This window comes from Cydia amplana, chromosome 22 (assembly GCF_948474715.1).
Source record: "Cydia amplana chromosome 22, ilCydAmpl1.1, whole genome shotgun sequence".
Lineage (NCBI taxonomy): Eukaryota > Metazoa > Arthropoda > Insecta > Lepidoptera > Tortricidae > Cydia > Cydia amplana.
In genome coordinates this window covers 7,683,598-7,710,556 of record NC_086090.1, presented here as the reverse complement: position 1 = coordinate 7,710,556, position 26,959 = coordinate 7,683,598, and the positions used below count along the sequence as shown (strand labels likewise).

Below are 26,959 nucleotides of genomic sequence, written 5' to 3'. Positions count from 1 at the left end.
TTTTTACGGTTTATAATCGGTCCATTAGCATGTTCAATATTTAATACGGCGTTTAAATGTGATGGTGCATTGATGACATTATTGTATCAATTATATTATTGTGATTGTGAGCTTTAAATCTATGGAGATAATAACAACTTAGTGTTAGTTAGTCATTCTCAATTAATATGAGACAAGCGATTCTAGCTTTCTAGCTAGAATTACAACATAAATGTATATAAATGAATTTTTGATGTACCTACATCAAGAATTCAAAATAAAAAATATATCCTAACAGGCCTAACATCGAAGTTAAGTAGGTACAAGTTAGGTAACGCAGAAAGACAGTTCTATAGAGAAGAAGATAAACAGTTAACGGGGGATTGTGTAAAGCTCTGTTTTCCTAGGATAGCAGTGCCGGCATATAGCGGCCGTCCCCATACAAAATAATACGGCTACATATGGATGAGCAGTATTTTGTATGAAGACGGCCGCCGCTAGACGGCACCGCTAGCTTAGGAAACCAGAGCTTAAAGCTCTTCAAGAGTTAGTTATTGTCCTTTCTCCTACCTTATCACAGCCATCCTGGATACAATGGTAGTGCGTTTGGCTGCGGTTGTGAGGACAGTCGCTGAATCGCTCTGAGCAGTCGTCCAGGGGAGAGTAACGCATGAACCCGTGCGCGAGCGACTCGTCGCGTTTCTTGTGCCACTGTTGATAAAACAAGATTATTGCATTAATTATTTTATATTCAAAAAGCGCTTATAGAATAGGGCGCTAAGTTTTCATGTATGGCGCTTATAGGGATATTTATGCATTCTTACTGCCACTTTGTGCAAAGTTAGCGTGCTCAGAGAATAGAAAATTTCAAATCAAAAAAGGCTTGTAAATGTCTAATACAAAAATACAGACTGAATAGCGAGATAACATTTTGCACACGGTATCTTTGTTATGCTTTCTATAAGCACAAAAAAGGGTGATAAATTGTTTAGCTGTAATTTGTTAGTACTTTCTGGAAAAGTTAAGAAAATCTTTATAATTTCGACGTCATCGGGTACCTTTTTTTTTAATTAATACTTTATTACCGTAACAAATTGATTACTTAAATTAGAAATGTCGAAATATCAACGTTTGTCTAAAATCTTAATAACTACTTACCTTAAAATGTCTGATCATCTCTTCTTTCTTGCAGAACACTCTGGCAGGGCAGTCCATGCAGTGGAAGTGTTCTCTGTAGCCCAGATCCTTGCAGTATGAGGAACCGCATTCCAAGGTCGAGCTATACCTGTACGTGGAAAAATAAAACTAGTGTAAGGCCTGAGTGGACGCTCGAGTTCGGCGTGCAGCGGGGCGGGGCGTGCGGCGTGCATGTTAAACAAATGCAAACGTATAGGAGCGGCCTTAGTGCACGCTGCTCAAATCACTTGTAAGCCCGACGCCACGCTGCACGCCCCGCCGAACGCTCCGCTCCGAGCGTCCACTCAAGCCTCACTTATGATCTTAGTTTAAATTCTTATTGTTCGAACAAGTGAAGCTCATGTAGTAACAGAACGCAAGAGTGAATAGGGTGTTTTTTCTTCTTTTACTACGGTTGTAGTTACCAAAGCACTATTTCGGGTGGTAGCTCGCCCTTTTTCCAGATAATAGTTGTAATAGATCATATTTTGATTATATATTCAATAGTATAATACTGATATTGTGTTACCATAATTCTCATACAGTAGCCTATATTTATACAAAAATATGTAATCACATAGCGTCTGGTTGACGTAACTGGTGACCGAAGAGCTGGCGGCTACCTCGCACAACGTATCAGCATTGCGATACAGCGAGGAAATGTCGCCAGCATCCTTGGTACAATGCCTCAAGGGCCTATTTTAGATTTAAGCTAGTTTTTAATTTCTTTTAGTACTGTATATATCTTGTTTGTAAATAAATGATTATTTTTCATCACATAGTAAAATTCATAGAATTCATAGAATAAGATTTATATTTAAAAGCAATCTATCATCATTCCATCTCCCATTCCAGTTCCCAGTGATATTTATCTAAAGAATAAACGCAATGTAAATTTTCTTTTCATAAAGCATAATATTTATGACGTGGGTACGCCTAAATCGAGTCCATCAACTATTCCTTCCTCAATGTTGCTTACGCAATTGGTGTCACTTATAGAGTGACATAAAAAATGATGTTCTTTAAATGGATGATTCAATACAATACAAATTATGATTCCAAGTATTAAGACCCTATTAGATACGACGCTTGCTCAATATATTTTAAGTATCATAGATAAGTAAAGAAAAAGTGGCAACTCCATACATCAGTTCTCTGACCAAAACGCGAGTTATTTCGTAGTCGACATCTAACGTCTAGTAGTGGTATTATCAGTACCGCTACTTGACACCAGATGTCACAAATTTCGCTACTGACGAAAAATGTACTGCTAAAACAATTTACAACTAATATTATAGGCGGAAGGAGTTGAAAATAGAGTTCCTGTGAATCCGGTTATATTATTAGCTGAAAATTGTTGAGCATTAGAGTTTTTGTTTGCCGCGACATCTATTGTCAACTAGCAGTACTGATAATGTAAGCTACTTGACGCTAGCTGTCGACTACGAAATAACTAGCGTTTTGTTTAGAAAACGGATGTATGGAGTTACCACTCTTTCTTTACTTATGTTTCTCTATGAAAGTATAGAGGAAAATACTGAAAAGAACTAAGATGATACTTGAGTTGCTAATGATCATTAAACTGTTGCACCTGATGATTGTTATATAAATTCAGACTGTTGTGAAATCCAATCTTAGTTGCCGAACCTGAATTTGAATGCAAAACAATGACATTCATTGTATTGCGCTGGTATATTATCTATTTTGAAACTGATAGTCTAAATTAGCGTAGGTTGTATGGATGTTTAAAAATGACATTTACAAATACCTTTTGACATATCTAGAGTAATCCACCGTCGTTTGCAAAGAATTCTTCCGCGCTTGGTCCAAATGATTCAAAGCCGATAGCAAACCTAAAAAAAACAAAAAAACATATGCTAATATCCTTGGAAACAATCATAACTAACGATACATTCAAGCATTCCTTTTCCGTCAAACTTATTCTTTTGTTTGGAACAGGCAAATCACCTCGATGCATCATATTCAAACGAACAATGTACTGTTTTCATCGTGTTGGAAATATTAACGTCACGCCATACGTTTACGTTATAGTTTCTATCGTTAAGAGGTTTAGGTCGAGAAAAAAGCAAAACTTTGTTGGTTGTGTAACCGGCCCCTCCCCGTATCAAGTTTTGGAGTATCAAATAAATTATTATGGTAATTAATCAATGTTTTCTCCGAGTCACTCTAGAGCGGGCATTGTGAGTGATCGTTGACTCTGCTCTAGTCTGTACATTGTAACTCGAAAGCGTTTTTGTGTTGCTCTTTACAAGTCGCCAAGACGCCGTTTTAAAGAAACAATTGTAATGATTTAATACCAATATTTTATCAACTTCATTCAACTTATGAATCGTTTAAGAAACATAATTGTTACAAATTCTGGCCGCATTGTTAATTAACTTTATCTGTAGTATCATCAGTGTTTTCTCACGTGAAACACTTTTGCGCACGTCATTACATCATCCACACACGTACCCACATTGTATTGAAAATTCGGATTATTCTCCAAGAGATTAAACTGGTGTTTGTGCCCCGGTGTCGACACTCCACCTCTGCCTTTTTTTACAAATTCGTTTTGAAACTCGAATTAATACCTATACTTATGTAGATTAGCGTTCAACACAATGGATGTTAACATACGGCTTGATAATTTGGCCGGTTACATAAGTCGTGCATGAATACTCGTGATTGTAACCAGTATTAGAGAGCAGGTTATTATTAATGAAACGGATCACCGGTTTCCGAGATCTTTCTTCACGTTAATGGCTCACGATTTTGTAACACTGCCAATATGATAGAGAAAAATAAGCATTGTTACACGTCAATAAGTGTTAATCAAATTTATTGCCTTTAATTTATGGAGATTAAAGATTAAGTTATGCGATAACGACGATATTTGACGAAACGTTGAAGTGAGATCGTAAAACTTTGGCCGGAATTGAATTTTCGATTCGTTGCGAGTACATGATGAATAATAAAAAGACAATGGACCGAGCCGGTATCAGATAATGCCCGTTCGACATAATAAACATTTATAATACGAAGGTGGTTTTTAGGAAATTTCGTAAGATATTGTATTGGCTCATTCAGCCGAGACAATGGGGTCCTCATAATGTTCTACATAATGGGTTTTTGAGCTCACTCAATGGAACCTCGGTGATCGACGAAAGTTGGGATTTATGATTCAAGAGAAAAGGGTGCGCGACTTCCTTCCTTCTTTGTATTCACGCTTTGATACACATATACGCAATGAACAAATTGCTAAATTCCACATTGCCTTAGTCTAAATGGATTCTTAAATTCGCAATAACCTACGAAATTACTAATCTTCTTAATTACTTCCTCGTTAGTATCCTTTAGTAAAAAGTTGATCTCGTTCACACGGCTATTACAAAAACGTCTTCTCTTCAACCGTTAATGCCGAAAACTAAACCATGGTTCTGTTATAATCCCTCACTGGCATTTACTTAAGTGAAAAATGTTCAAATGTCACTCCGCTAGTACGGCTTTACAATTCTGTCACTAATTGAAGTAAAATGTCATCCGAGATTTAGATAAATGCTCGAAAATGTTTGGTCTGGTGCCGCGTGGGGTTTGAAAGCGTCTTTGTTAATACAGTCTTCCTTTTGTTAATTTAAACTTTTTTACATTGTTCTTTTATGTAATTAATCTTTTACCAATACACAAATTCCATTGAATAGATAGTCAATCTGAGTATAATTTATTTACAATAAGTTGTAAAATAAACATCTCTTCTATATTTGTACTTTTTCTTACTATAAATAGATCCCTCTTTAAACGACTCCATATTCTGCGGGCCAGCCGTCAACAATCAGGTCATCACGAGTTCAATAACTGCGTCTTCAATTCCTCGTTCGTCTCTCAATTGACATTTTATTCTCTGCAACTATCTCTAAAATGTAAATGCGGTCTAGAGACATCTACAACATTACCAACTACATATCCGTTTGCATCGCTGTTCAATTCTGAATCTTATTCATCGACAAAAAGATTCAGATCAAAATTTACGACAGCAAAATTATCGTTGTCTTCAAACTTACACGTCCGGTCTTGCTTGAGACTTTATGCGGACTTGTTGACGGGTAATTTTATTGAATGCAAGAGGTCATTTTACGTTGGTAGATGTTCAGTATAATAGTACATTTTATAAGGCTGTGTATCGTATAGAGGAGGTAATGAGGCGGGGCCATGGGTGTATGTACGGACAAAGATATGGCTATTGACATGCTGTAAGATCATCTACGTATGTATCTTTAAGCACCTTTAAGCTTATTAACTACTCTTGTAACGAGTTTTGTCGACTTAATAAACTATTGTCTTTAACTCTTGAGTTTTTATAGATCTTTAAATTCCTCATAGACTCGCATATTTCTGATCATTGTATTTTACTTAAAGTTACTTAACATGATGGGTTGATTAGTATAAAAAGTTAAAAACTACTAACCTACTATAAAAACTGGTATTTTGAATACAATACATAAAAGGAGCTTCGTATATCTAATTCAATTAAACATGAATCTCGTATCCCTATTTGTACGTACTCCAAAACGAGATGAATCATGCGATCCTCGGAATATTACGTCAATATATGTGATCGATGACCAAGCTACAAATATACTCATACAACCTGATAATCATATCAAAACTTCTTTATCCCAAGGTAATAAGACTGTAAATGGTAAATCAGAAAATATAGTTGCTAGTAATGATAAAGATTGTGGTAACAGCGTACTTTTTATAACAATATTTCGGTTTGGAGATACTCCGATAAGGACAGACACGTCTAGTTTAATTTTTCCATATATCGATTAATGTATTGTGTCTTCGAGATTGGAAGTATCTTTAACGTTTTCCTGTGCAGATAATTTTTGTACTATTGTTATTTCCATCTTCGCGTGGGATCTTTTTGTGTGTTTTAGAATACCAGTTATGAACGTTTACGTGTTTCGTTTTTTTGACGTCTTCAGATTCTAATCTAAATTTCCAAGAATTGGTATCTATATTATTTTTGCTTACGCTAAAACATAAATTTACGTCAAGCTTTGGCGGATAACAATTTTTAAAACTAGCCTCATCAAAATAAACAATGGAAAATGCTCTAAGGCACATACTTTCTTCTAAGCAAGCTCATCAACTAACTCTCTAGTCGATGAATGGCCGACGTTAAACTTTAATTAGACAATAATTATAGCATTGTGTACACCATAGTTAATTATACATATGAAACGATCCATTAGCCAGTTGCCAATATGATTTGAGACATTTACACGGGTTGGAGACCCATAAAGTGAGTCGGCGGATGAAAGAGCCTGATAATTATGAACGTACGCATGCGTAGATCAAATCGGGTCCGTCGATAGATAAAGGATCTAGATGTGTTGCGCCGGCGATCGGTCGGCATTACGTGTCATGGCGATTGCTATTCCTATGGGCGCTACTTATTCCTATATGGCTATGGTTCAAACATAAACAAGACATCCTCTAGACTGAGCATAGTAACGCTATCCCCTCTGCCACTTATACGGTAGTTTTACTCCATCTTCGAGTCAATCCCGTTCCGTGATTGTTCCGTGTCTTTGAACGAGCCAATCACGGCACGGGATTCGATCACCTCGTCCCCCCGCACCCCCGTATTTTTGGCAGCATCGGTTTCATAAAATAATTGCTCTAAACTCAGTCTAGAGGATTCCTAGTCTATGGGTTCAAATGAACTAAGAAGAGATTGACAAAATGTTTAATTTTTATTTATGATTCAGTGCCTATATATACATTCTTTCTTAATTTGTACAACATATTTTTTTAATTATTCACAAGGACCTATTGTTACGTCTATCCAGTCCGTAGTTCGTGTCCCAGTCGCCCAGTCTATAGTTCGTGGATAATGCTTTCAATGATTAACCTATAAACCAGTCAAATATTCTTAATATACCACGTCGGTGGCAAACAAACATACGGCCTGCCTGATGGTAAGCGATCACCGTAGCCTATGGACACCTGCCACTCCAGGGGTGTTACATGCGCGTTGCCGACCCGTATACCCAAACCTGTATTTCAAAGCCGATATTCTAAGTATTGTAACTCGGTCCAATCCAAATAACTTGTGATTTTTCAGTGTTTGTTTGTTTAGGATGTCGCGGAGGGTCGCATAATGGCATAATGAAAACAAGTTACAAACAGGGGATATTCTTTTTGTACTTAGTGAGTCGCATTTAATGGGCTCAGGACCGCTTCGGCCTCAGTTTCATTTCGGCAACTTCTTAAGTAGTTCTCATTCGCATTTGGTCTACTGTTCCGATTCGCCAGCATTCCTATATCGTCACTTTCTTATCTCGCCCGCTTTCTTACGTGGGCCACTGTAGTAACTTGGTTATATTCCTAATTAGACTACAGTGCCGATTCGTCAACACTCCTAATTCGTCCATAGTGCTTACTCGTCAACATTCCTATTTAGACCACAGTGCCAACTCGTCAACTACATAGTGTTTGTGTGCCACGATGTACGTACAGGTCAGGTGTAGAATCGGTTGATCTCAACCTGAAAAACTCTTGTGTTTCAGCTTGATAAGCTTCCTCTACAAATCCAAGTAGTATTGATTGGCTATATTCGTTGTCCATCTCTGAAAAAAAAAACACTTGTAACTACCTATTTATCTGTCTTTCTTAGATACCTATTGAGCTAGAAAAAATATTTTATTTGAATAAAATGTGTGCTGCTTCTGACAGTTTAAGTGACAATCAGTATTAATTCTACATTCTCAATTCAAATAAAAGAACGCGGACGAGTTGGCACTTTGGTCGAAATAGGAACGTAGACAAAAATGGTATATTGACGATATCAGATATTGGACGAGTTGGCACTATGGTCAAAATAGGAATTTAGACAAAATGGGGTATTGACGATATCAGAAAGTAGGCAAGTTAGGAAGGTGACGATTTAGGAATTGTAGGCTGACGACATGGCACTGTGGACGATTTATGGAGATGACGAAATGAAACTGAGGCCGAAGCGGTCCTGAGCCATTTAATGTTGATAAACACTGCTCTATTAAATCAGAGTGGCAACTAAAATTTTCGGTAACGTTCACGCATCGCCATCGCAATCGCCATAACACGGAATTTCCATCTGTCCCGGCCTCGGCTTTGTTCGGCCGTCTCCGTCGGCCGTCGGGCAGTGCGAGCGCTGATTGGACTACGCAAATGATTCCGCATGATCTTGTTTAGTTTTTGTTCTGTTTACGCTGTCTCACTTGAGGAACCTTTTAGTTTGTTTTAGACTGGTAGTCAATTAGAGTTTTGCTGAGTTTTTTTATGCTTGTTAGTTTCCGCGGTTCGGGTGTCCGGAAATGTGTTACGGATACTTTTACTTTTGTTTTTGCGATAATCAAATTTCAGATTTGAGCAACTTGTTTGTTACTGTTATTATGGGTTTCAATACCGATCAGAGCAGTTTGGAATTATTTATTTGATCGCCGTTTTTATCAAAATGTAGTAGTTGAGTAAGGCTTTCAATCACAGTCATCAGATTATCGTCACGCGTCCAATGCTACACAAGAATATCCCGTGACCTTGCACTAATCGTCAAAATTTCATTCATCTTTCATTCCGCAAAAAGGTCTACCTTGTCGAGGACGCGACGCGTATGGTGGCTACCTTAATAACCTGCATAAATCTGCATTACTTATAATAATGTACCGTTGATATTAAAAGCTTAGTTATTAAACGTTATCATATCGGCTTTTTTGCTTTTTCCGAAGTGTAAAAAAAATCCACGTTACGTTACCAATTACGGGAATGCCTCAAAAGTTGACAGTTTCCAAAAAGTGCGATTGCAAAGCTCTGCAATTCAACATTGTAAATGTGACTACATACATACAATCGCTTTACGCTCACATCATTAACCTGGGGCTTAATTACCATTTCTGATCCAACTTATTGTTCGGGTCCTTAATAAAATAAAGGTAAACGCGCAATGATGGATAGACGGCGCAGATCGCATCGATACGACTGAATCGATTATGTGGATTAATGTGGCGATAATCGAGAACTTTGCGAGTCGGGGGCGGTATTCGGAAATGACAATGTAATGTCAATGTAGTACAAATTTGAAATTAATAAATATTGAAGTGTGTGCTGTTAAACATTTTTGGAAATATTTTTGCTAATGCATATTATGTACCTACTCGTAGCATATTGAATTGTTTCGCTTGTAAGCAAAATAGTACCTACTGTTCTGTATATGGCTATTACTATAGTTCGTTTTTTTAGCATTAGAAATAAGGTAAACAATCTTGATGTGTCTTTTAATTGAAAAACACATTTTAAAAATAAGTTACGGTAAATATGTAACAATTATGAATCTAATACGATCTTTTATAGTCTTTTGCTTTCATAAGTAATAGTTATTGATTTTTAAAAAGTGTTTTTCAATTAAAAGACATGTCAAAATCGCTTACCTTCTTTCAAGTTCTTTCTAATGCTAAAAAAAACGAACTATATTACACAGCACAAAAATTATGTAACCCAAGTCTAAATAGAAGTTGATTAAATTTAATATAATATAAGTATGGGATGTAATCACTTGTTTGTCTAGAAATGATATTTAACTATATTTATTCCTCTAAATTCTAAAATAAATCACGTAAAAATAATTAAAGATTTGATTAAACTTTATAAAATGTTGTACCAAATATCGGTTGTAAATATCACAAAGCATTTTGCGTGTAGCTTGCAAAATATCACTTACTTGCAGACTTTCAAGCGGCCGCGCACACGTAATCAATACGTTTCCAATATAATTTTGATACGTCAAAAGCACGTTGCAGAATAAAGCGTTTTACTTTTGTTTTTACACAGCAGATGTACGAACGAATGTGGTTTTGTTTTAATTTCAATAAGTTTAAAGAATTATCTTGATGCTGCAAAGTCGGCCGGTAAAGTCATTATGAATTGTTTGTTTTGTTCAAGAATAACTGCAGTAATTTAAAAAAAAAAAAAAACCTTGAATAAAGGAATTGAACGGTATAGTCGTGGGGCATCATCAAAATTGACATTAATTGTATTCGATATGTTCTAGACACTACCGACGAGACGCTTGTAATTATAAACCAGAAAAACTTGATCGTTTTCACATTTAGGTACGCAAAATTCGATTTCTGACATTCTTCAACTAAACACCAAAAAAAGTAACAATCGTAAATGTGCCTACTTTGCTCCTCCCGCTGGGTAATTGTGCTCCAACAGTTTTTATATAAAAAAAACTATATCACAATCTCATTGTAGTGTTACAACATGATAGGTAGTGATGGTCTACTTTAAGTCTGCATACCTACTCTTAATATCAACATAATTATCAGCCATAATATTATAATTTTAAAATTTAGAATTTTGGACCAATTTAGGCACATTTTACTTACATTTTATTTTTTAGGAAGTTTTTTAAATCGTGACAGAGCAATAAAAACATACTTTTCTTTCTCATAATTTTATTGGAACGCAATTGATAACCCTAATCAAGCGTTGTCATAACAGACGGTTGGCATGACCATAAATATGATTCCGTGACACGTATAAAATATAAAATCAGCATAATATGCTATTAACATTCTACGCATATAGGCGACAAATGAAGGGGTCACATGACTATTACGGCTGTCTATTACTAGAGATCTGTGTTCATATAGACTGTCAATGTCTCAATATGCAGTCACGTTGACTTACTTATTCAAGGAATGAGCGCTCAAAATCCGATTACTCTAGCAAACGGATCTTTGAAATTAAAATTTGACAACTCAGCCATGTTATTATGCAAATTTTATGTGGGGTCATGATAATTTTTAACGTTATTTTTTGAGAAAATCCAACAAGCATTGAAACCTCCCGTTGTGGCGCTACCTACAAAAGCAACTCAACTTTGTATAACGATTAACAGTCTTCATTTTCCATTAGTCTCTACTATTACATTTTGCCATTATTGTGAATTGGAAAGTAGGATACGACTTTTGTATGACTGTGACTGGTACTTAATAGAATCAAGTTTGAGAGGCGTTACCGCTGCGAATGCTCGTCAGATTGTTTATTTTTTTCTGTTTTCGAGGCGTTTCTTAAAAAAAGAGTTTATTTTAAATAAAATTGGAAGGTGTGGTCTATTGTTTTCCAGTTGGACAGTTTTTAGTATGCAGTTACGCCCAGAATTAGGCAATTCGGAGATTTTCGGTTAAATAATATCGAAGAATATTGTACGCACATGTTTATAAGTGTAGGTATTTCATCACTATTTTTAAACTAAGATTTCCCTAAGATTAAAAAATGTATAATGAGTCATTTTTGCAATTTTGAACACTTATTATTCCATTATTTTGATTTGACCTTCTGCTTTTAAAAATACATCGGGACTTAGAAGGATGTATAAGATTCTGCGGAACAAATCAAATTATTTTATTATTTATTAAATATTTTTGATGTTTTAAATAGTCACACTACTAGATATAGAAAATCAGCGTCTTCAGTTTACGAAGCTAAGATTCTGAGATTATCGCAACTAAAATCATTATAAGTTTAACATTACAAGCAAGAAAAACGCTGAGGCTTATCCCTTTTTTAGAAACAATCCATTTTGATTTAACACGCGTGCAAAAAGGTAAAATTAAACCATCGAAGAATGCTAGTATCTGCCTTTTATAACGTAAAAAGAAGAAGACGCTCCGGGTCACATAATGCATTATAATTTTATACAAAGATACAAACTGCAACTCTCAAATGAATATGCAAAAGCGTTGAGAGTGTATTGCGATTGAGTTATTGTGATCGCACGTGTGTGTGCATGGCTGATCGCTTACACACGCCAGATAGAGCGTGTAAGACAACTGGGGCATTACACAAAAAGGTCTACTTTGTCGGGGACGTATTGCAGTTACGTTAATAACCTGCAGAAATCTGTGTATATACTGTTAAATTTAAAGCTAATTTATCAAACGTTATCATTCTTAGTATGCAAGTGTTAAAAAGTAACGTCATGTACCCAACATTTTTCTGGAATATCCCAACTCAAAATACCCACGCAATACTGCATACTGGCGCTCAATATAATAATTTAGTTGGTACATGTAGTTTAGTAGTATGTAGTTTAGTAACTATGTACAAATATCAAAATTTAGTGGAGAAAAGATGAGTTGTTGTAATGTAAATTGGTGCTGGATGCAATTGGGTAGCGCGTGCGACTTATGGGGTGGTAGTATTTGTATGCGTGACCTCAAGTGTTCATATAATATGCTAAATCTATGTGAGGTAATCCATGCCCCTTCGCAAGCGTGTATACAGAGGATAATTTACGTCTGTGTGCGTCAGCGCGCGTGTGTGCAGGCAACGCGTACGCATCCAAAGAAATGCATATTTTATGACGTCTGTTCACATTCTGCGCGGTGCCACAAAGAAATTATACGCGCATTAAATCCATGGAGGTGTGATTTTTTTTATATATTTTCCGTACACGCTCTTTAGTATTTATGGAAGGGAAAAGTCGGCGGATCGCCAGGCTTTATTGCGAATTGACAGAACCTTTGAATATTAATAGCTTTTTCCTAGACTGGCTGGCTCTTGTATAAAATAACTTAAGGCTGAGACAGAGCTGTGGAGACGTTATTTATTATTTATTAAATTGCGTTTTTTTGTTGTTTTAAGTTATATTTTATAATATGTATGCTAGGTTTAAGAAATTTCCATTGGCCACAAGTTGCCTGAGAATAAAGCTGCGTTTCCACCAGAGATGTGCGAGGATGTATGCATCCTAGCGAGGGATGAGTTTGAAAACCAATAGAAAATTGCCAACTATTTAGAGCTGCGGTGAGTGAGAATACGTAAGTAAGCACACAAACCTCGCTACGCATCCTCACACATCTCTGGTGGAAACGCAGCGTAAAGATGTTGTATTTCATTTCATAACTTTGATTACCTACAAAAACAAATGAGGCATGAGTTCACACGCGTTCGCTTTACAAATTTTGTCGAATAACATCGTCCATTATTTTGAATGCGTTTTGGTAAATGAGTTCCATGGTCGGTACACATTCGCTCAACTGCGAAAAATCTGTTATTTTGTTTAAAATTAGCTTTTGTTGGGATAAATTATGGTGTCTGATATCCAATTGATTTCATACGAGTGTTACGTAATTAAATACCAGTGGATAAGGGAATGAGAATTCAACATTAAACATTCAAATCATGTCGCTTTAGCTTAAAAAAATATTTAGGACTAATTAGTCTTGTACGAGTAGAAAATAGATACATTACAACTACAAAAACATAAGTTACAACCCAAGTAAAACTACTTGTTAATATTCGAATTCACTTTACCTTTGTTGTTCGTTGTTCCTATATTCTGAGACCGATATTAATTTATTCTTATCGATACAACAGATCTTTTTAAATATTTTTAGTTGTAATGTAACCTTTCGACTCCACGCCACCTCTGTCTCGCCGACAGGATATGCAGCTCTAAGTTAATTAACAAAAGGGCTCGCATCCACAGTTCTACAACACTATATCTATACAACATTATGGAGGCCGATTCTAACGTAACAATTGTTATAGTCTTGTTCTTGTTATGACACGACCTAGATACGCAGTGCATCTCATGCGCACCGATAAGTGCGAGCGAATTGCCTAAATGATACGACTCTATCCCCGTAAGGTCCGCTATACAAACTTTTCCTATTTTTAATTTGAACCTTGTTGTGTAAGTAAGTTAAGATGAATTTCATTTGTTTGAAAAGCAATGAAACAAAAGATTTGCGACTATTTGGTTCATGAAAGGTTCGAATTAGATTGCAACGAATATGTACATTGAGCCTTATGGCCATTGCACCAACCCACTAACCGGGGTTAACCGGTTAAACCTGGAGTTACCATGATTACCAGTACAATTTGACACTGGGTTAACGGTTTAATCGGTTAACCACGGTTGGTGGGATGGTGCTAGTGTCGCTTATAAGGTTACGACGCGCGCACGCAGGGACCAGTCAGTCAGCGTCAGCGCTTGTCACAGTCGTATCAAAACAAGGTCAAACCCTTTTCAAATTGTAAAATCAGAATCAACCTATTCTAGCCGGAGGCCCCGTATTAACTAAGTGCCAATGTGTAACAAACCCCCTGAAATTTACGATTAAATCGATCCGAGTTTAATTACGGCTGATAGAATAGTTCGCGACACGATTGTACGTCTAATAAGATCGAAGGTATATTAATGCTACTTTATTTTCATTAGTACTTGTTGCTGATCAGGATACTTAAATTAGCAATGAGTGATTAGATTGGGTAGGAGCATGGCGGGAGGTTCCGGGTTCGATCTTGGTAAGGCATTTATTTGTGTGTGCATCACATATATTTGTTCCAGAGTTATGAATGTTCCCATAGTGTTTGTATAGTCTCATAGTATTTAAAATAAAATTACTGGAGTTACCTACCTATAAGTAATACCAAGGGCCATATACCAGGATCGCCGATACTGCAAAGCGTGACTTCATATTTAGTTCCCAAAAGTAAGGCAGATGTCTCTAGTAGTGTCAAATGTTGCAATAATGGTGATTTTGTGTAATTCGTTCATGGTAATACACAAGAAACAATAGCATGCATGCAATCCTCAATTGCATAGTATATAGTAAAGTTAGCTCCACACACAGACAAGACATCCTCCAGACTGAGCATAGTAGCGCTACCCCCTCTGCCACAAATATACGGTAGTTTTACTCCATTTTCGAGTCAAATTGTCTTTGTGTGACGTCCGTGTCTTTGAACGGACCAATCACGGCACGGGACTCGCTTACCTCGTCCTCCGCACCCCAGTATTTGTGGCAGCATCGGTATCATGAAATAATTGCTCTAACCTCCGTCTCGAGGATTCCTAGTCTATCGCTCCACATTAACAAATCAGAGCACCACAAGAGGAACAATTGTCAATAAAATCCCAATTTAACCGGCCGTTATTTTCCGTGATATCCTGTGGGGGCCGCAATAGGCGAATCAGGCGGTTTCCCATTTACTGGGCATCTAGGTTCGCGTCCGGTGGGTGCTTATTGCCGTGAGAGCGGGCCGCCTTGCTTGGTGTCGTGTGTATAAGTTTATATGTGTGTATTTACTAATATTATGTATATTTAGTTATGTCATCTCATCTTCCTCGCGTTGTCCCGGCATTTTTGCCACGGCTCATGGGAGCCTGGGGTCCGCTTGGCAACTAATCCCAGTCATTGTCGTGGGCACTAGTTTTTACGAAAGCGACTGCTACCTGACCTTCCAACCCAGAGAGTAAATTAGGCCCCGATGTATATTTAGTTAATGTAAATGTTAAAATATGTTTGTGTCGATATTTAGATGTTTCAAACATGCTTGGTCGTCCATCGCCCAAAAACAGGATTAAAGATTTTAATATAATTTGACACACAGTCTGGGAAAGGACAAGAATTATTTTTATCTCAGAATATAATAATTATCCCCTAAGAAGGTGAAAAAAATGTCGGGGTGGGCTAGTATGTAGGTAAAATAAAAGTGCAAATTGTGACCAAAATATGTTGTCATGGTTAGTGGCGATATTTCTTTTCAATTTCAACTAAATTAAACATTAATCTTTCTAAAATATCAGCTACGTAGAGTAAGATACTCTGCTATACTGCTATACTCGAATAACCGATTTTTTGTACTCTTGTAACCGATTTAGTTTTTGATAATATATATTAGTTAACATACTTTACCATACCAAAAAAGTACAGTCACGAATTTGTGTGAAACAATATTTCTCATAGTTTAATTTTATTAAAGTTATTGAGATTAATATCTGACGAAATCGAGTAAATTATGAATACTTTGACCTCAAAATGCTATAAAAACTATATATTTGACGGAATAAAAAAGGTAATAATAGAATCCAGCCAGTTATTAATGCCAAAGCAGAAATTAGAACATATTTGAAAAATCAAACGCTGCCGCCGGCGAACTCACTGCCTAGATATCGAATGACAAATCGATTGTTTGATAAAATCATCGATTATCGACTCGCAACCTCCCACCGGTCCCAACGTGCCTAATATCCCTGTCCCTTTTACTTTAAACAACTTTATATTCCCCTCCTTTTCTATAAATTATTGTACCGTGCGCTCCTAAGGCGATAGAGATATAATTTATTAAGAATTTGTTAATTATAGCAATTAAAAACATGGCTTCTTCTATATTTTTGATGTTTATAGTGTGTTAGGGTATTTATCAATATTACAACGTTTTACACCTACATACAGAACGGTTTATGAATAAGTTATTCTAATTCGGTTGTGCTTGTAATCGAATAATTAATCGATTATAATCGATTAGGTTGTTGTACTTTTAATTCGATTTTGGAATGATTTCTTTATTACGACTCAATTTGAAAACAGTTAAAACTGGTTACTGTTGTTTTTTTGTGAAATTAGGCAGTAGTACACGGTTGTCATTAGAATTAATGTGGGTTAAGAAATATTGTGCTTAATTTTATGCTAATTCGATTTCGTGTATGGGCATTCTGATAGCCAATTTCTTGAAGTTTCGATTGATTATTGTCAATGCTTTCAAAAACACTGCGTAATAATTTTAAATTAATTAATTCTCTAATGATATATATCTGTATACTTTTAATATCTTTGAAACAGTGACCGATGATTAATATAATATTGACAATTCAGCTCATTTTAAGTCGAATAAGACACAAATTTAAACTTTAGAACACGTGAAATACATACGTCTCAGTGTTCGATATACTAATTTCACTCAAAATTGTATAGCAAATAAAATAAACCGTTGCTGATAATGATACTTCCCTATAAAACCCGAGCATGTCGTCCACGGTTCATCGCGGCGTATTTCGAAACGCAAACAGATCATGTAGCCCATTAGCTACAATTGGTTGAACTAGCTCGATTGAGCAGATTAGTGTTGCTCGCCGAGGTTTCTGAGACCAGGGGCCAGGAGGAAACGCCTAAAAATACTGACAACCTGATTTGAGGAAGGACGAATTAAATTAAAGGCCAAAATTGCGTGATCTTTGAACATTTGCCTTCTATTTTTATTTAATTGTCGGATGAATTGAAAATTACAAAGATTTTGAGGTTAATTTACGACAAAATGAATACAAAAGAGTCTAAAGGTTCAATTTTGAAGGTTCTTTTCTTGGTTATTTAAGAACATTTTCTGAGATAAATTAACTATATTATAGAAACATGGCATAAGGTTTAGTGTAAGTTTAAAAAAAAACTACGAATATTTCGAAATTTGTGTGTTTTCTACACCTTAAACATGAGGCTACATCTTCGTGTACAGAAAGTAAACAAGACCATCTAAATGAGACTAATGAGACAATTTGAAAATACTCATCAGACTCTCACCGGGTTCAACGTACAAGACCAATATTTGTGTGGAATCGATAATTATGCGGAAACAACAGAAATGGTTGATCAGGGAATAAATTAAGCGGCCGTCACTTTTCACGGCAATGTGTTAAGAATGTATACTTTTGTGGAGAACTTAGATCTTGTAGGGTCGACTACAAAGAGGTGTATCCACTTTTTCACCTTATTACAAGGCAGTATGGTGAAAAAGTGGATACATCTCTTTGTAGTCGACTGTACAGCGAAGAATTTAAGTTGTTTCTTGTACATTATTGTTGTTCACTATTAAAAATAATGTTTAAACTGACTTAAACCTTTTTAGATGCATGTAACTACTGTGGATTATGGAGTCCCATCTTGAATAAAACAATTTCTTTTATAACACCTCAAACTCAAAAAACAAATGTATACTTTGGCCCAGGACTGTCTCATTTCAAAAGTAGATAGGGAGAATCAAATCAAATCTTTGTCTTACGCTGTACTAGCACACAAAAAGAATGAGATAATTTTCCTGGGTCTTACTGACTGACAAGTTGTGTTTGCCAGACTACATTTTATGAGAAGTATATGTACAATTTTATTATTTATTTATTTATTTAAACTTTATTGCACAAAATACAAATAAAATGTACAAATGGCGGACTTAATGCCTAAAGGCATTCTCTACCAGTCAACCATAGGGCTAAACAGAGATGTAATAAAAATGGCGTGAGAAGAAAAGTAAGAGAATTTAATTTTGACTTTTAATATCAGTTTAAGGCCTTATTTCAAACAAATTGAGTTGTGTATAACATAAGTATAATATTGGGAATTATTATAACATATAACATGTATTAAACCGGTAATGTATAGTCATAATTTAAGATGATCGATCGCGTTCAAAAGATTGGTCATACCTATTTAAATCGTGTGTAATTTGAGCGCATATCATTACTGATACAGTTATGCGTTGGTTTGGTACGTTAACTGATAATAAAAACCAGTAAATATGTTCGATTAAACAAGCTTCTAAGCATGGAATTTCTAAAAATATAGGAGGTAATCGAGCAGACGCAAGACAGAGTTTGCAGGTAACTTCCTCATTTTAAGAAAACTTTTTTCGACATTTTCAAAAATTGCTTTCAGTTACATTTTAGCGAGAACGTGTTCGAATTGCAAGGTTGCAGTTCCAATGACACATAAACACAGTTTCGCCGTTAAAAGACACTAACGAGAAGAAACTGAGAGCACGTGTTAATTCTCTCGCACCTGGACTTAGCGGGTACAGGCGGACACGAGGCGTTACGACATAAATGGAAAATTACATTTTTATGGGCTGAATTATAATTTTTTGTCGTTTTTAAGGTTCCGTACCCAAAGGGTAAAAACGGGACCCTATTACTAAGACTCCGCTGTCCGTCCGTCCGTCCGTCTGTCACCAGGCTGTATCTCACGAACCGTGATAGCTAGACAGTTGAAATTTTCACAGATGATTTATTTCTGTTGCCGCTATAACAACAAATACTAAAAACAGAATAAAATAAAGATTTAAGTGGGGCTCCCATACAACAAAAGTGATTTTTGACCGAAGTTAAGCAACGTCGGGCGGGGTCAGTACTTGGATGGGAGACCGTTTTTTTGCTTGTTTTGCTCTATTTTTTGTTGATGGTGCGGAACCCTCCGTGCGCGAGTCCGACTCGCACTTGGCCGGTTTTTTTTTCGTCAGGTTTTGTAAAATTTGGTTAACAGATAGAGTTCTCTATTCTGTACAATTTTAACTATGTTCTAAAAATGTTCCTCTGAATTACGAAAACGTAGGGAATTTCCGTAACTCAACTTAGTTCAGCCGTGACAAAAGAGCAGTTTTTGTACAATTATAACAAACATAATATTAAGTATAATCTTATGTTGCAATAAAATATTAATAAAGTGGCTTAAAATCAGCGTGAGCAGTTCATTGGCAAATATTTTATAAATCAAAGCAAAATGTGTTTTGACGATCTAACGCTGGTCTAGATTGATATTTACTCGCATAATATGTTTATCATTTTGTCTTTTTTTATACCTATTGAGGTAATGCATCAATTTGGTGGGAAAATGAAGGCATTGTTGAATTAGATCAACCGTGTCGATTAATGTTTTTTATAAATTCGTAATTCTTATGGCATAACGTTAATATTTCCACTGGTGTCAAGACGTTACTAATCAATTATGTGTCAGTGTTAGTGATGTGCCGCCGAGAAATTACGCACTTACCGTAATTCTCATTAGTGGAAATTACCGTAAATTACCGAGAATTTACGGTAACTTACCCATGAAGTATATTAAATTAGGATTGAATTTTGCTTACAAGTTTTGTGGTTTAAAAGTATTTAAATGTTTTTTACATTATTACTATTCTGTGTTATTATTATTTTTATGTTATCTGACATGTGGTTGATTGGTATAATAATTTCTAGTCTTATTTCTCCTTATATTAGTCCCACCTCTATCTGGGTTTATATGTACGGCGGCGGAGACAAACCGCTTTATTCTGGGTTACCAATGTTACCATAGGGTTTAGGTTCTGGGCTTTCATCTCCCTCTTGATATTGAACTACCATGTGCCGGGAGGTCTTCGTCTTCCCAGGAATGTTGTGAGGATATTGTATTGTATTGTAGCACGGGCAGATTTCGACGAGAGAACTCGACGACGGGCGCCTTTTTTTCATGACGGGGGGTGGGGGCTAGTCCAGCCAACCCAACCCCTCAAGAGGAATGGTCACCCTTCCTCCTGCTGGATCCTGAAAGAGCGACTTCGTGAGTCTTTCATTGATACCAGGCATGGCCTTTCGGTCTCCAGCCTGGTTTAGCCAGTGTGCTGTTTCTTTGTACGTTCTAGCAGCAGTGAGCGTACCTTGCTAAAGTGGTCGGGAGAATCGTTTCCGGGCCAATCGCCTCCGCACCTAATGCGGTTTGATGTAATTATATGGCTCAGGGCGATTAAGAGTGCTCTACTGTCGGATAGCATGTGGATGGAGGATCCTACTACCCTCCTTGCAGTGATGGCAGCCGCCGCATTGATGATGCCCATGCACTCAGCTTGGAATATGAGTTATGGGCTCCTAGCGGATTGGTAATGGACACGTTCAGGTCTTCTGAGAAGGTTCCAGAGTCCGACTCACTGTTTGGGGATGGCCTCTTGCTGTATGTGTAGGTGAAGCGATGGAAGGTTTAGCATGCCCTGAAGGGCATGAATGGCTGCAGACTGTGAGGACTTCGTGTTTTGTAGGGATGTTTAAGAGATTTAACTGGCAAACTATCAAACGTTTCATGTGGCCGGACCGGACCATCCTAAGCCTTCTTTTAGTTTGTCATAAATAAAGGACCACTCTGAAAGATCCTCTTACGTGCTCATTGCGCTATCGATACAAGTAACAGGACATAGAAAAGTCGAGCGCTATAAATGCAGGATCTTGAGGGCCATCAGGAACTATTTTGATCCGTTAGTACCCACACAGTACAAAAATGCACTTTCCACGTGTTTTATTTTTACTGCGGTAACTGGGTACTTACATTGCAAACCCAGCTGATAACAATATAACCTGTTTACAATATAACAGCCTACTTAACTTGAAATAAACACGCGACGTAATAAAATTGTATCTTAAAACATACCTGTTGTAATGGAAGTCATTACAAATCAAACTTTACTTTACACATCAATGCTTGCTTACATATGATATTGAAATATAATATCTGGGAGACCGAGCAGCTTTGCTCGGAAAACATATAAAAGCTCAAAAATCAGCGTTTTCCCAGAAATAAGACCTAGCTAGATCGATTTTTCGCCCCTAAAAACCCCCATATAGCAAATTTCATCGAAATCGTTAGAACCGTTTCCGAGATCCCAGAAATATATATAAATAAATATATAAGAATTGCTCGTTTAAAGGTATAAGATATGTTTTTTTAGATTACACAACATTTTGAATTAGGTATTTAAAATCACTGTCATAACTATGAGATGAATTTTATACATTTAAGCTAAAATAATAAAGAACTCACTTTATTTTTCGTTATGCAAGTTTGATTCAACCTACTTTCATTAAAAACACTTAATTCGCACATCAAATGAAACTTATTAAACATTAGTAAAATAATGTAATATTATTGTGTATTTAATCTCTACCATCTAATTACTTACATCATTGAATTCATTGATAAAAGTTAAAATTTCTCTTAGAAAAATTACCCGAGAACATTCGCGGGGAAGATTGCCCGTAATTTACGGCGGTAATTTACGGTAATTTTGGTAATAAACTAGTTCCTCTTGCCAGATTATTTTGAAAATTTCTATACAGATTGTATTACATAAATAAGAATCAATTCTGTAAAAAAAAGTTTAAAAAAATTTAAACTTAGACCACTTTCTCGATAATTACCCGTACGGAGAACGTTACCGCGAAAGTTATCCGACGATTCTCTCTGTTCTCGTAATTTACGGTAACGGCACATCACTAGTCAGTGTCACAGACAATCCAACCTCTAGACATAGCATAGTCGCGCTCCCCCCTCTGCCAGACATACGGTAGCGTTACTCCATCTTCGAGTCAATCCCGTGCCGTGATTGGTCCGTGTCTTTGAACGGACCAATCACGGCACGGGATTCGCTCACCTCGTCCCCCCGCACCTCCGTATTTTGGGCAGCATCGGTTTCATGAAAGAATTGGCCTAAGCTCAGTCTAGAGGTTGGATTGTCACTGGTCAGTGTTTATACACTTTTATTGCCATTGAATATAGTACTTACCGCTCGCTTGCAGTTTTCTTTCTTGTGAATCGTCCGCATCATTCATTGGTTTAGGAAAGAAACCCTGAAACGAATTATAATTTTATTGATTTGTCTATTTGAATACTTATTTGTTAAATTGGAATTAAACAAAGTGTAGTCTTCTTCAGTACTAATCTCAGAATGCACTTATTGAAATTGTTTTACTTTTATTTTTGTAAATTGTAAGTTATGACCTTATTTACAGAAGTAAAATCCTTGCTCTCATTTTGGATTTCACGGGCCTATACGAGTAAATCCCGGTCTGATAGGCTTGAGTGGGGATATGAAATTCTTGCTCTCATTATTATTACTTCTGGCGTTATTCATAAATTTTGTCAAATCTCACAAACCGTAGATAATCGTTTGTCCCTATCCGTCATTTTGACATTTCTGCTTGTTAGAAAGAGACCAAAATTTAACAGAGGTTTGTAAGTGGTTGCTAAGTTTTATGAATAGGTAAGGGTTGTACACACCTGCATCTGCAGATTCGCTAAATCCTCGAGATTCTTGCGCATGAGTAAGCTCTGCTGTTCGAACTCCGACACGCTGTTGCCGGCGCTAGATGTAGTTGATTGTTCCTGTACAAATAAACACTGTTAAACTACTTAGTCATAGGACCGATATATACAAACGTATAAAGGTCCTGTTAAACAATAAATAAAAATAAAACTACTCAGTAAAAGATGGTCGGATCAATATGGGAATTTATAATAGGTAATGATAGCATCGGCGTCTGCGTAGAATGATGATGAGATGATTGACAGCTATATCTATGTCCTTCCTCGGGCTTCAAACTCTCTCCATACTAAATTTCATCGATACTGTTCAATGGTTAAAGCGTGAAAAAGTAACAGACAGATAGACAGAGCTACTAGCGTATTTATAATATTAGTAAGGAACACGAGTAGCTTACGCTTGCGACATTGCCCGTGTATCTTTTAGAAACTTTCAATCCCATCATATTTCTCAGGAACGAGACTGATTTATTTATATAAAAGATATAAATGACTATCTGATAATTATACTCCAAAAGTTTTACCTGTCCGTCAGTGTCTCTTGAGACGCTCAAGTCCAAGGTTTGTTCTCCATCATCAGAACCGCTCCCTTCTTCTTCAGGAGCCCTGCCAAACAGCCGCATTGACTGCTGGTTGATTATTTGTAGTGCTCTTTGTCTGTGAAACGAATTCTTATTAGCATCATAGGAAACTACTTTCATAAGGTTTTACTCGTATATGATAAATATGAGCAAACGAATCGCCTAATGGTAAGTGATTACCATCGCCAATGAACACCAGAGGTTGCAAGATGGGAGTACGCCCTTTTCTTCAGATTCATGTATAAAAATCTACGAGTATTCAGCTAATTGCAACTTTTGCGGGTAAAAATCTGGAGAAGATTTTTCTACTTCTAGGCCACTTTCTTTAGTGGAAGCTAGTCAAAGAAGGAAAGTATTATAGTAGGTACCTGCAATTGCCTGCTCATTGAACTTTTCACAGTTAAGCACAGGTGGTTAACTTTAACAAACCAATAAAAAGGAAATGAAGTAATGAATGATGATACCTTTGAGCCTCCATATCATTGTCAGGTGTCTTCGGTGGGGTTATATTAGTAGAGCCTTCATCCTCAGTCGCTGACGAAGACCTTCTGCGGATTTTGTCGCCGTCTCCAGAATCGTGCCTTCGTTTTAAACTCAGAGGCAGTTGGGTAAAAGGTTTACCTGAAAAATTATTGGTTAATATTTTTTTCACAAGTAAATGATTTTTGAAGTTTGGTTTTAAAGGATTACCTTGGAGTGCTTCCAAAGCTCTGATCTGTCCGCTTATAGCATCAGCTACTTCATTGGAAGACAATCCATAAATCCCTAGCAGTTCCTTCATCGTGTTCATTGCATAGTCCCTTAACATTTTGTTAGTAGCGTTTGACCCATCTCCATTTTGCTGTGTCTCGCTAACCTCCATTGGTTCTTGGTTCTCTCCTAACCTATCATTTGCATTTATATCTTGACCTTTGTTATCATCATCAGATTCCGACTCCCTTCTTCTAGGAGGCGAGTTAGTCTTAATTAACTGAGATATTGCAAAAGGATTTTTGGCACAGAAAGATTTATTTTGTAAATTACTAAAATTTAGGACGGTCCGATCCCTTTGGCCGTCTTGGCTTATTTGTAAGCTATCTATATACGAGCGCTGGAACGACTCAATCTTTTTGTCATCGGGTAACCTATTTTGGTAATTTGAATCTATGTTTTCATTGGAGTCTGTGCTTAGTCTCCTACTTAGGTCGACAGCGACTCCTTTGAGAAAATTAAAATTCGTTACACCTATTTTAGGGTAATCATCTTCTGTTTGTTCGGGTGTGGTTCTTTCGTTGCCGTTGACGGGGCTTTGGTCGCCATTGGCTCCGTTAGAGTCGTCCGAGAAGGTCGTGGCGTTGGGAGCGCATCGCGGTTTGAAGTTCTTCCTTTTGTTTCTTTTTGGCATGTTGTAGTAGGGGGAGGCGTCGATGCTGTGCTCGTCCTGCTGGTCGGCGGTCTCGGGCCAGGGCGCGCCATGGTGAAGATACAGGGGCTCTTCCACTGGCTGTAGCCTCTCGTGCAAGGATTCCTGGTGGGCCGCCATCGCAGTCATCGCAGAGCGTAAACTCTAACGCCTTCAACCGAAAACGACCTGCGAACAAGTCAGTTTGTCCAGTTTGTCATAAACAATCGAATTAAATTGAATACATTTTAGCGGCAATCATAACAGTGATTCATTTCATTTCGATGTAAATGAAACAATGTGTCCAGTGAACAATAGGTCTTTGTTGACAGTCAGATTAGCTGAATGCTGTGGAATGTTTTGAATTTAAACTTTAACTCTCGGGGATGTTTTTATATGGCTGCCGATTTTTTTTATATTAGGGTTGTCGATGTTTTTAAACAATTGAAATGATTCTAGCAAAATAACAATTGTGTCAGGGCGGTTACAGACTAGTGTTTTATATGTATTAACCAAATGTAACGTGCATGTAAGATCGTACGAAACGACCGTATATTTACGCGCAGAAAAATACGCTAGTCTGAAACTGCCCTTAAGTAAATAGTTACCTGTGATTCCGCTTCATGGATCACTCATTTCCTGACTAGTTGGCTTCATATAGTAAAACTAATCAGTCTTTAAGATCAGCCAACAATTGTGACATCTGAAACAAACAAAAAATTTAAATTAGTCGCCTTGATTTGTTAAATTGATCCATTTGATAATAGTTAATGAAGTACAACCTTAGTAACGACAACAAACAAAATCATAACACGTGCATTCCAACGAGACCAGAGCATATGTAAAGTCAACTAATTCAAAACAAGGTAAACAGAAATCGAGCAACGTTAGATTGATAGCCAACCCGAAGGCGTACGAAGGCCGAGTCGTTGTATTAATTTTAATAAGTACCTCCACGTTACCAATTTCGACATACACTCGTGGCGTTTTTTGCCTCACTCAATCTCGTTTTCTCGAAAATAGATCTAATACTTTGAATATAATTAATTTTACCGACCAACTTGATCGATGCGTGATATCCCGATTTTTTAGAATATTATTCTTAAATTACAGTAGATTACCTACGTAAAAATCTGGTTTTTGCGAGATATCCGTTTACGCGATTCTTGCGTTTGGCCAGTTTTTTGGCTCAGCCATTTCATTATAAAAGTAATTTCGTGTAATGACATAGAAGCCGACATTCGGTCATTAGACATAGCTGTGATTTTGTATAAACAAGATATCAGTTACAGTTACAAAAAAGTTTCGCATTTCGCTTAAGCGACTCGCCAGATTAATTTTATGCACAAAATATATAATAATTTTCTGTTATTAGATAAGTTTGTTCGGTACTTATTTTTTAAATATTATATCGGGAGTATTTTAATGAACTCTGGTGTAAGATTGCATTAAGTAGACGAAACCTATCCACGTGGAAAGCTTTATTGAAAACTGGTTCCGGAATGAATCTGTCCACATCAAATAGAGTTCCGTTGGATTTTTAAGCAAAAGGAAACCAGAAATAGCAGGCACTACCGACTATTTCTGGTTTCCACGGATCTCTAAAAAGGGCGTAAATATGTTATTATCAATTATTATCCGGTTTTGACATTTCGGTGAATGATCTAATAGAGGGCAGAGCAAAAAAAACTCTGATTCATGTGAAGGCAAATGGAAAGAATATATTAAAATATACAATTAGTCCATGTGAATGCCTTTTGGGAGTCCGTAGGGATTTCGTTTGGTGGTTTCATAGTATATTAGAAGTATCGATGTTTTTAGTATTAAGATGTTTTAAAGACAGTTAGCTACCTACTATGATTGAATGTTGTAGCCAAGCTTTATTCTTTTTCCCAAGATATATGCAGCAATGGCAGCATGATGTTGGTTCAAATCCCGAGGGGCTGCCGCGAAAACCGCAATTCGCAAATTACTGGGATCTTTCTCTTTTACTCCAATGAAGGCGTAATTAGAGTGACAGAGAAAAATGCCCGCAACTTCCGAACTTCGATTTTCGTGCTCTGGCTTGTACCTACTCAATCACTTTTCGGAATTAAGTAGGCAAGGCTTAAAAATCA

General features: G+C 36.7%; 1 protein-coding gene across 3 annotated transcripts in view; it reads right to left on the bottom strand.

Moving 5' to 3' along the window:
• LOC134658285 (uncharacterized) overlaps positions 1-26,959 on the bottom strand; it is a 107,791-nt gene that overhangs the window by 10,978 nt on the left and 69,854 nt on the right. For all 3 annotated transcript variants that reach the window (XM_063513884.1, XM_063513887.1, XM_063513886.1), the window contains 9 exons: positions 25,451-25,545; positions 24,152-25,031; positions 23,926-24,082; positions 23,405-23,537; positions 22,839-22,943; positions 22,345-22,408; positions 2,924-3,008; positions 1,138-1,264; positions 550-690 (listed from right to left, as the gene is read on the bottom strand). In XM_063513884.1, the coding sequence (XP_063369954.1) occupies positions 550-690; positions 1,138-1,264; positions 2,924-3,008; positions 22,345-22,408; positions 22,839-22,943; positions 23,405-23,537; positions 23,926-24,082; positions 24,152-24,992 (1,653 nt within the window). In that variant the 5' untranslated portion in view covers positions 24,993-25,031; positions 25,451-25,545. The remainder of the gene's footprint in view (positions 1-549; positions 691-1,137; positions 1,265-2,923; positions 3,009-22,344; positions 22,409-22,838; positions 22,944-23,404; positions 23,538-23,925; positions 24,083-24,151; positions 25,032-25,450; positions 25,546-26,959) is intronic.